At 42.7% G+C, this 10930-nt stretch overlaps 1 protein-coding gene across 2 annotated transcripts; it reads left to right on the top strand.

Annotated features, from left to right (window-relative positions):
- The first annotated feature begins 1262 nt into the window (after positions 1–1262).
- LOC127135365 (uncharacterized) lies at positions 1263–7117 on the top strand. 2 transcript variants are annotated; one of them, XM_051062097.1, is made up of 3 exons: positions 1263–1859; positions 3562–3625; positions 6180–7117. In XM_051062097.1, exon 3 carries the CDS (start codon positions 6263–6265, stop codon positions 7052–7054), a length of 792 nt encoding a protein of 263 aa, XP_050918054.1. In that variant the 5' UTR covers positions 1263–1859; positions 3562–3625; positions 6180–6262; the 3' UTR covers positions 7055–7117. The 2 variants fall into 2 exon arrangements, with proteins under 2 accessions (XP_050918054.1, XP_050918055.1); XM_051062098.1 differs by lacking the exon at positions 1263–1859 and having other exon boundaries at positions 3555–3625.
- Positions 7118–10930: the final 3813 nt, after the last annotated feature.

Genomic DNA, 10930 nt, shown 5'->3' with positions numbered 1-10930 from the left:
GCCGCTCGAACTAGAGCACAAATCATTTTGGGCTTCCAAACTCATGAACTACGATCTTTCAAAAGTTGGTGAATCTCGATTCTTCAACTACATGAGTTAGAAGAGTTTAGAAATCAGACTTATGAAAATGCCAAAATATACAAAGAACAAAAAAAAAATGGCATGACCAAAAAATTCAGAAGAAAGAATTTTGGGAGGGACAATTGGTTTTGTTGTTTAATTCCAGGTTGAAGTTGTTCCCTGAAAAGCTGGGGTCAAGATGGTCCATACCTTTTTTGGTTCACAAAGTGTTCCCGCGTGGAGCAATCGAGTTCAAAAATCAAGCAAACTGAGACACCTTTAAGGTGAATGGATAGAGATTAAAACCATACTACCAAGGACAAGAGAGTGGTCTGGTAGATGATGTTCATCTTACCAGATAAGATGGACGACCGTCGATCCATGCGATGTTAAATGAAGCGCTTTGTGGGAGGCAACCAACATGTTTTATTTCAAATTTTTGTCTTTGTTTTTGTTGGGTGTTTTAGGTTTGTTCAGGTATGCACATTGCCTTGCACAAGAGAAAGGAGGCACTCAAGCGAATGAGAAATTTTCACAAGCATCAGTGAAGGAAGTTGTACCAGGAGGAAAGACAAAATTTTAAAAAGAAAAGAAAAAATATTGAAGAGGAACCAGCCATCTGACACGCCCACCCGTTTCATTTGACATGGCTTGTGTTAGGAGACCTGAAGGGAGTGTAGAAAAAAAATAAGGGAGGAATTACAAATGCCTGACACGACCATCTGTGGCCTGTCACACGGCCCGTGTTAGAAGCCCTGAAGCAAGGCTTCAATTTGGAAGTCAATAGATGCTTGACACGGCCGATCGTGGTGCTTGATACAACCCGTGTCAGGTGTGCGAATTTGAAAAGTTGGATTTTTTTTGTTCTCTCTTGTGGACCCTACCTCTCATTTAAACCCATTCACCATCCATTATACCCAGTAACCACAAACCAAAAATCAGATTTTCACTCATTATCTCACCATCCTTATCTTCTTCACCACCATTCTCTCTCATTGTAACATCTCAAAATTTGCCCTCCTCTTCTTTAAAAAAAAAAAAAAAAAAAAAAAAAAAAAAAAAAAAAAAAAAAAAAAAAAAAAAAAAAATTTTGCTATGAGCTGACCTATGGTCGACGCATAGGGTCAGCGCATAGACCACGGGTCAGCGCATAGCATGTTTGAGTCGACGCATAGGGTCAGCGCATAGGCTTCGGGTCGACGCATAGCAGGCTTCGAGTCGACGCATAGCAGGCTATGAGTCGACCGCTCGCGCGAAAATGCAGTTTTTTGAGCGTTTTTCACTGTGTGAGGCTGTTTTTTGGTTGTTGAGTTAGTTATTTTCCAGATTTTGTTCACATAACTCATTTTTCACTAATTTCACTTCAAATTTGCTAATTGAGATTAGTAGAGTGGATTAGCATTGGTACAAATCACTAATTGTAACAGAATTTGAGAAGACATTTTTCATTCTCCAAGAATCATAACAGAATTTCCCTCCCAAAACCTCTCAAATTCTCCAAACTTCATCATACATTTTTCATCAATTCTCATCCAATTCTTCATCATTTTTTATCATTCTTCTTGGATCTACACTCTACAAGTGATTGTGCATAACTGTTTCAACAACCTCGTGGCCAAAGCTTGCTGAATTTGGACTGTGGCATTCAAGGTCATCAATGGCAATTTCATGATTCTTCAAGCTGGAGCTGTTTTGAAGCTGCAAAACCTCTTTCAATCATCTTCCTAAGCTTCAATCAACTTCTGTTTTCATCTTGTGGATCTTGAAACACGCGATTGCAACTTCTACACATTCATAAGGTGAGATCTCGAATTTTCCAATTCTTGAAATTAACACATGGCATTGATAGATCTCCTAGTGTAGAGTAGGATGAAGCTTGAATCGTGTGTTTTGGTTGAGTATTAAGGAAGAGATCTGGAATTGAAGTTTGATGTTTAAAGGACGTTTTGATCGGTTCATGCTGTGTAGTTAGAATTAGGGAAAATTAGGTTGATATTCATGATGTGTGTTGAGAGATCTTTCCAACGGTGTATGGATTGTTGAATTTGATGATGATTTGTTCATGCTGGATTTTGATGATGAACATGCGAAGAACATGGATGAATGTTGAAATAATTTTCCAGAATTGGCTTTTGATCTTCATTTTGCGTTTTTGACATGCTGTTGATGTTTGTGGTACTGTTGCGCACTGTTTTTCACATTTTTTATTTTTCTTCCATATTAAAAAATTCATAACTAATTCAAAAACAGTCCAAATTTTGTGAGATTTTTTGCATTGTTCTCCTTGTAATGTGTAGAATTTGATTATGATTTTTGTGGAATTTTTGCACGTGTGGAAGTTTAATTGGCCTACGGATTTTTGACTTATGTCATTTGTTTTGTACATTTTACCATTTGGTTCATGAAATTCTCATAATGTAAAATAAATGGCTGAAAATTTTTGTGGTGGTTCTTGACTCATTGAGGATTATTTATATGTAAATTTCATGAATTTTTGATACCTGGTTAGAGAGCAGCAAATTCTGGAACTTAGGTGTGACAATTTGTGTCACACCTCTTGATGTCAACTTGTTGAATTTAATTGGATAACCTATGCATGTTAGAATTGAATGAAATTTGGCATGGTGAATTGTTGATATGTTAGGATGTTGTATGAATTTTTGTAGAATTTTTCACTGCCTTTTCTAATTGATCATGATTTTTCATTTCTGGTGATTGAAATTGCAAGCTCATGTGATACATGTTGGTAGATTGATTGGGAAATCCTAATATTGTATTGTATGGCCATGAAATTTGATATGCATGAACTAGACACGTTGTGTGACCTCCCTGTTTTGGTCTCATCCATTTCTTTTTTGTTTTCAATGAGATATGAATTTTTGAAGTGGAAGCATGTGTTGATGTTGTGAATTGAAGCATGAAATTGTGTCTGTTTTTGTTGATTTTCATTGACATGGTTCCATTTGCCCAATTGAGCTCAAATTTGACATGGTAGACCTTGATTATCCCCTGTTTAGGTGTATTTAATTTGAGATTTTTTGATGTGTTTTGGCATGGCTTTGAATGCAATACTTCTGTTTGTATATTTGGTGTTTCATTTGAACCAATATGGATTGTTTTGTGCATGAATTGAATATGATGGATGATATAAACATGAGACCAATGATGTTTGCTTGTGTTTGATGATAATTTGATGTTGGATGATGAATACCTTGCTGTTTTGAGTTTTTTCTTGCTTTTGGACCCTAGGCTTGGCCTAGTGGTCTAGTTACTAATGTTTGCTTGGTTTTTCAGGATCAAAAGCATAATGTACATGGAGAATGATACAAGTTGATTTTAATTGATGTTGTGGATGTTTGTACACTAACATAACATTGTTTTGTAGGTGTTGGAGCTTGGGCTTAAGCCTTGAGCTTGCTTTGTGTTGTATTGTTTAAACTGTTTGATTGTTTGCTGTACAGTTTGTCTGATTGAATACTGACTGAGTTTGATTGTTTCCAGGTACTTTAGTTGCTCAGTTCCTTGTGAACTTTTGCTTTGCGTTGCTTAAGCAACTTGCATTGAGGTAAGTCCTCTTGACTTCATGTAGTCTGGAGACCCGGCTGTTACCGGGCCGGGCAAATTGTCTGAAGTCCTCCTTAAGAGGCAATGCTTGTGTATGTTTATTTTTAAGCCCAAGCAGGAAAAGTCCTTCAAGTAAGGCAATTGGTGGAAGGTAGGGACAAGCAACCTGTCCCCCACTATTCAGTTGAGTCGTCTCCTTGCTCCCATTACATGGTTGTAGCATTGAGATCAAAAGCCCAGGATCTGTTGTGTCAGAGTCTCTGAGTATAGAAGGGTTCCCCCATTCTGGACCCATGCTCATTTGTCAGCTCTCCCTGGTTAGGGATATGAGCTGTGAGGTCTGATCCTCACTTCATCCCATCATCTGCTTCACCTTAGCCTCGTAATGGCAAGGTTAAGAGCAAACACAGCCTGTACAGACGATTGCTTAGGCAGTCAAACCTGATTGATTGAGCCCCTTGTTTGGCTATAGTGCGTGTTATGTGGATATCTGATTGACATGCTTGTTTGAGATACCTGTTCTCATTTGATGATATATGATTGTATGCTTGTGTGCTAGCTTCTTTCCTGGTTAGGTTAGTTTGCTTATGCAAGTAGGATAGAAAACCGAACTTAGGGTTAACGATGCATGACAACATTAGGCTCGAGTCTCAGCTCCCTAGTTGTGTATCTTTCCCCGGTTTCTGGTTAGCAATTTAGTCCCTTTCAGGGGAACTACATCGCCCTGATCCTCGTTCCAGACGAGGTATGTAGGCAGGGGGTCGTGCGAGACCTCTCCGGGCAACCTTTTTCTTTTTTGCGTGTGTTTACTTGTTATTTGATTGTGTGTTTTGGGTTCGGATGCCGACGTAAGCCCAAGATTGGCTGTCGGGCTCCATGTTTGCCCTTTTGAGTGTGTTTTGGTTCGGATGCCGACGTAATTCCATCCAGTGGTTGTCGGGCTCCATGTTTGCCACCCTTGCATGTTTGTGTTGTTTTGTGTTGTTTGGCGTGCGTAAGCCGAACTACAGTGGCTCTGATTCTTGTTCCAGACAAGATATGTAGGCATAAGGTGCGACGCCTTATCGAGCCCGTTTCTCTTAACCCCACCTGCGTTCCCCGTGTGTGTGTGTGATGTTTAGCAACCTTTTTCTTTATTCTAGGACGTGGATCCCTAGGAGTACCTAGGACGTGAGGGGTGCTAATACCTTCCCCTTGCGTAACCGACTCCCGAACCTTTTCTCTCTGGTCGCGAGACCATGTCTTTCCAGGTTTCTCTGAGCGTTTCCTTTCCCTATCTTGGGATAAATAACGCGCAGTGGCGGCTCTGTGTGTTTTTATTTTTAGGCTCGCCGGTTTTTTCGCAGGATGCGACAGCTGGCGACTCTGCTGGGGATCCCTAACATGTTGACCTATGCTGGTCCATGGTCCCTAAGAGAGTCTCTCCTAGCGCTTTAGGATGGGTTTGGTTGCTTGTGTTGTTTATTTATTGCATTTATTATACTAACCCTTGTTTATATTTGCATTAAATATGTGCATGCATCATTACTGTCATGTTGCCATCTTCCTCTGCAGGTGGTTCTGTTGTTTGGGGTGGGTGTTCTGAGTGGGGCTAAAACCCAGGCCCGAGTATACACCTAGGATTAGTGTGGGTCTCGCGTACCTCACATGTCGGTTGGGCATGATGTTGCGACGTGACATACCACAAGCCGGACGAGGTTCAGTCGATAGTGCTTTCCATTGTGGAACATTTCACGGTGGCTTAGTTACTGCTTCTGAGCTGTTGACTCTGGTGACCGATCATTCCCGGATCTTTGGTTTAGACGATTTTAAGAGAGCTACAATGGCACACCCGAAAGGGCAAACCCATTGAGTATCTCTGCCCGATTGTCGAGACTATTATCCGCCTTAGGGTGACCTGATTAGAATTTACCTGTGAGGGGAGGGTGAATCTTTCAGATGCATAATCAGATGAGCTCAGACGGTGACTTTTGACCCGTGATGCAGAGACATATTTATAAGTCGGATTTATGGTTATTATCGCTGTGACGCCGGAGTGCTGTCCGTGATTTATCAGTGGGGATCCGTTTATTTCAGGATTCCCCGGGCCAAGATATTTATCAGTGGGGATCCGTTTATTTCAGGATTCCCCGGGCCGATTCAGATGGTTGTGTGTGTCTGCTCAGAGACCAGTGATGATGATGATGTATCTGTCTTCCGTTTGTTTCGGAACCCTTGAGTTGGATTTGTGGTTACATGTAGTCCTTCAGATGGTTGTGATCAGTCCAGGGATCCGAGCTGTAGTTCAGAGCAACAGATGATCATAGGACTTGGAGGATGGCCCAGTGCATTGCATACATCTGCATCATTCTCATTTTGCATTCATCTGCACCCAAACTACGTCCAGCCGTATGGGGAGTATTATTGATTGAGAATCTGGTTGAGAGACATCTGGATGTCAAAATGTTATTGCCAAAATATTATCTGTCTCGATGAAACCAGAATCAAAGGACAGAAGCTTCCTCATATGGATAGACGTTGCATTCATGCATATTAACCTGTTTGCTGTTTTGCAGGAATCATTGCTCGTGCTCGCAGAACTGTACCTTTGCACTCGACCCGTCCTCACAGATACTTCACCCGGTACAAATCCAAACTGATGGATCCGTCCAACGCTGACATTCTCGAGCTGAAAGAGAAGATGGGAGAACTGATCAGTGTCATGCAAGAGTTCGCCTTAGAGCAGAAAGTACTTGCCGAAAAGGTGAGGAGGATTGAAGACTGGCTGAAGATGGGGAGCATGCAAGGAAACGCTTCGTCATCTGGACCGAAGAAATTCTTTGGTAATGACCAGCACAAGAAAAATGAGGGTAATATCAGTGCGGTCTACGCTCAGAGAGGACCCAGTAGGGATCGTTACTTCCAGCACACCGCTGCGGTAACTATTCCAGCTGACAATCAGCCTGCACAACAGCAACAGCAGCGTCAGCCATTTCAGCGGAGGTCTCCGAGGGTAGGATATCCAGTCAGGAGGAGGATGAGTGATCGGCATTTTGACAGGCCGCCTGTGACATACTCTGTCCTATTGAAAAAGTTGAAAGATATGGGGCTGGTACAGTTGAGGACTTTGGCGCCTATGGGACCTGATCAAAGGCCAGCCAATTTTGATGAAAATGTCAAATGTGAATTCCATTCGGGTGCTCCCGGGCACAGTGTAGAGGACTGCAAAGCTTTTAAGCACGTAGTCCAAGACCTGGTGGATTCCAAGGCTATTAACTTCGCACCATCTCCGAATGTTAATGCCAATCCCATGCCGGCGCATGGTCAGGCGATGGGGAATGCAATTACTGAAGATTCAGATTACACCCGGGCAGTGGGTAAAGAAACTAACAGTGACTGGGGAATTGATCAGTGGATAAAATCGTGCGTACCAGGAAGCTGGAAGGCCTAAAAGATCAACTCTGTTACTCGTCTGGAAGAGTATTATTTCTTGTTTTCAGTTTATTTGCATGAAAGCCATACGTGTTGCCCGACACGTAATGGTCCATTGTAAGGGCCACCTCATGTTTAAATTTGCATTTCTGCATCATTAATAAATGGATGTTTTTCAGTCAAAAAGCGGTGTTCCCTGTTTTTCATTTATTTTTGCAGTTTAAAAACAAATAAAAATGGCAATGTTTATTTTCATTTTTCATCTTTTGTTTGTCTCGTCCCAACTTCAAAAATAATTCTCCGGATCTCGTTGATAACAATTTGGTTACACCTCATATGACTTCGACAAACCGATCTATCTTGCTGAAGAAGAAGACGAAGAAGATTGTGATCTGCTGGAATTAACCAGATTGTTTAAACAAGAGGAGAAGGTGATTCAGCCGCCCGAGGAGCGGGTTGAGATTGTTATTCCACGCACCGCCGAGGTCAGGAAGGAGATGAAAATCCGGGCCGTTTCAGAGGCAAGTTGAAAGCAGGATGGTAGGATTGTTGGAAGAGCATGTGGATGTCTCTACCTGGTCTTATCAAGACATGCCAGGGTTGGATACCGACATTGTTATGCACAAGCTACCGTTGAGAGCTGATTGTCCTCCAGTGAAGCAGAAGTTGCGCAGAACTCGACCTGACATGGCAATGAAAATTAAAGAGGAAGTGCAGAAGCAGTGGGATGCTGGTTTCCTTGCTGTCACTAATTATCCGCCATGGGTTGCGAACATTGTTCCAGTCCCGAAGAAGGATGGGAAGGTGAGAATGTGTGTGGACTACCGAGATCTGAATAGAGCTAGTCCGAAAGATGATTTTCCACTACCTCACATTGACGTGTTGGTAGATAATACAGCTCAATTCTCGGTATTTTCCTTCATGGATGGCTTTTCTGGCTATAATCAAATCAAAATGTCGCCAGATGATATGGAGAAAACAACGTTCATTACACCGTGGGGTACATTTTGTTACAAGGTGATGCCATTCGGTCTCAAAAACGCCGGTGCTACTTATCAGAGAGCCATGGTGACTTTGTTTCATGATATGATTCATCATGAAATTGAATGCTATGTTGATGACATGATAGCAAAGTCCCAAACAGAAGAGGGGCATTTGGTAGATCTGGCCAAGCTGTTTGACCGGTTGAGACAGTTCAGACTGAGGTTGAATCCGAACAAGTGCACGTTCGGAGTGCGGTCCGGTAAATTGCTGGGGTTCATTGTAAGTGAGAAAGGAATTGAGGTTGATCCTGCAAAAGTAAAAGCAATAAAAGAAATGCCTGAACCGAGAACAGAGAAGGAGGTTCGTGGTTTCTTAGGTAGATTGAACTACATTTCACGGTTCATATCTCATCTAACAGCCACGTGTGAACCGATATTCAAATTGTTAAGAAAAGATCAAACGGTCAGGTGAAATCATGATTGCCAAGGGGCATTGAAAGAATAAAAGAAAAGTTGCAGGAACCTCTGATTCTGATCCCTCCTGTGGAAGGAGCAATTGTTAATCTGTACTTGACGGCCTTCGAGGGGTCTATGGGGTGTGTACTGGGGCAGCATGACGCGTCTTGTCGAAAAGAGCATGCAATTTACCTAAGCAAAAAGTTTACCGACTGTGAAACAATACATTCACTGCTCGGGAAACTTGATGTACTTTGGCATAGGCTGCTCGCCGACTGAGACAGTGTATGCTGGTTCATACCACTTTGTGGATTTCCGAGATGGATCCGATCGAGTATGGGTTTGAGAATCCAGCATTGACCGGACAGGTTGCGAGAGTGCAAAAGAATGTTGATTGATTTGTGATACTCTCAGAAAGCAATAAAGGGGTGTATTGTCTGATTACATCACCTCGCAACCCATTGAGGATGGTCAGCCGATGAAGTTTGGGCTCCCTGATGAGGACATCTCGAGGTGCTCTGATCGAAAGATTGAGAGTAGCCGATCCCGGAGGAGGGGCCTGACCCTGAATCCGAACGGATTATGATGTCTGATGGGGAGGATAAGGTGGATGAGTTAGTGCTTCCCGGGGCACGATGGAATGTACCAACGATGGTGACCGAGTACGAAGCTGGTATCCTGGGTATTGTACTGCGGTACGTACGTCTGCTGGGGCACACGCCTTTCTCACTTAGAAAGCTTGATTGAAGAAAAGAGGCTAGCAGCCATCTATCAGGGGCAATTATACCAGCAGAGGATGAAATGTGCTTTGGACAGAAAGGCATGATCTCGGGTATATCACGTAGGTGATATGGTGCTGAAAAGGATCCTTCCTCCTTAAAACGATTGAAGGGGCAAATGGACACCGAATTATGAAGGTCCGTTCGTGGTCAAGAAGGTTTTCTCTGGTGGAGCCTTGTTGTTAACGACCATGGATGGCGAGGATTTTCCATCCCCTGTGAATGCGGACGCAGTTAAAAAATACTTCGTGTAAATAGACCCGCTGGACGAAAAGAACAAAATAGTCCAGGCAAAAATGGGCATCCCGGCGAACCAGAAACAGAAAGAAAGGTTCGGGCAAAAATTAGGGATATAAAATGAAAATTGTACACCCGGCAAGTCGAAAACCTGAAAAGGCGACTTGGGCAAAAAAGGGTATCCCGGTGGGCTGAAAACCCGAAAGGGCGGTCCAGGCAAAAGAGGGATTGAAACGAACAACTGCGTCTAGCATGATCGTTTGCGCTTTGGTTGAAGCATCATGGATAATACCCGGTAGGGATCAGTCAGAATTGTCTTGTTCAGAAGGCAGAAAGCATGGAGAGTCTGAGGACATATGGGGTGTAACTGAGTTGGAACTCGATGAGATCACGGGTTTCACATTGCCATTAGGATAGATTTTTCCTTTTGTGCGCAATTACCTCTTTTCAGGAATTGCTTCCTTTTGTATTGCTCATTTGAGCCACACATTTTTTCAGTCGATAAAATGCAAATTCAGTCAAATAGTTTTGTTTTTGTTTTTCATAACCGCTGTGATTGCAAAAACATCCAGATATTTTTGATAAAGAATCTTGCATTTTAAGACATACAGGTTCCTTCCAATGCATGTTTATAAGATTGAATGCTTGAAATCTTATTTGGAAGGTTGAGTGACCCAAGTGTTGAAATCTTGACACGCCTGGGGCACGGTTTTATCTAATGATCTGTTTTGCAGGAACTGTTGGATATTTTCACTCACTTGCAGGTTGTGATGTGGAAGCGTTGTAACAGATCCCCAGAGAGTTCGCTCAGGAACGGATATATGAAGAGAATGACGAAGACGTTGCGACGTACGACGTTCCTTGATGGTAATCAAGAAGACTCTTCAAAGTCGAAAGGCTTGAAAGTCTGTAGAAATTCCCCGCAGAGTCTGACCAGAAACGAATGAGGATGAAGGGACGAGGGGAGACGTCGAGGCGTCCGACGACCTTTGGAATTAATCGAGAAGACTCTTCAAAGTCGGAAAATTGAAATTTATGTATAAATCCCAGGAGTACGTCTCTCGTCGAGCGCGGAGCGATTTGAAATGCAAGATGATGGAGCAGAAAAGGTCCAGACGAGTCTGGTAATTCTCAAAAGTGGAAAGCTGGTGCGAGATTAGGAGGTGGATACCGTGGTTCGACGAGTCGATGGGTGTTATAGACCAACTTTTCTCATTTCCTCAGCTAGTCCCCGAGTGGAGCGGGTTTAAAGAAATATATCTCCAGCAGTTCCCCGAGTGGAGCGGGTTTAAAGAAATATATCTCCAGCAGTTCCCCGAGTGGAGCGGGTTTAAAGAAATATATCTCCAGCAGTTCCCCGAGTGGAGCGGGTTTAAAGAAATATATCTCCAGCAGTTCCCCGAGTGGAGCGGGTTTAAAGAAATATATCTCCAGCAGTTC

Source organism: Lathyrus oleraceus, chromosome 4 (assembly GCF_024323335.1).
Source record: "Lathyrus oleraceus cultivar Zhongwan6 chromosome 4, CAAS_Psat_ZW6_1.0, whole genome shotgun sequence".
Classification (NCBI taxonomy): domain Eukaryota; kingdom Viridiplantae; phylum Streptophyta; class Magnoliopsida; order Fabales; family Fabaceae; genus Lathyrus; species Lathyrus oleraceus.
The sequence above is the reverse complement of the archived record's forward strand: the minus strand, read 5'-3'. Positions and strand labels throughout refer to the sequence as shown.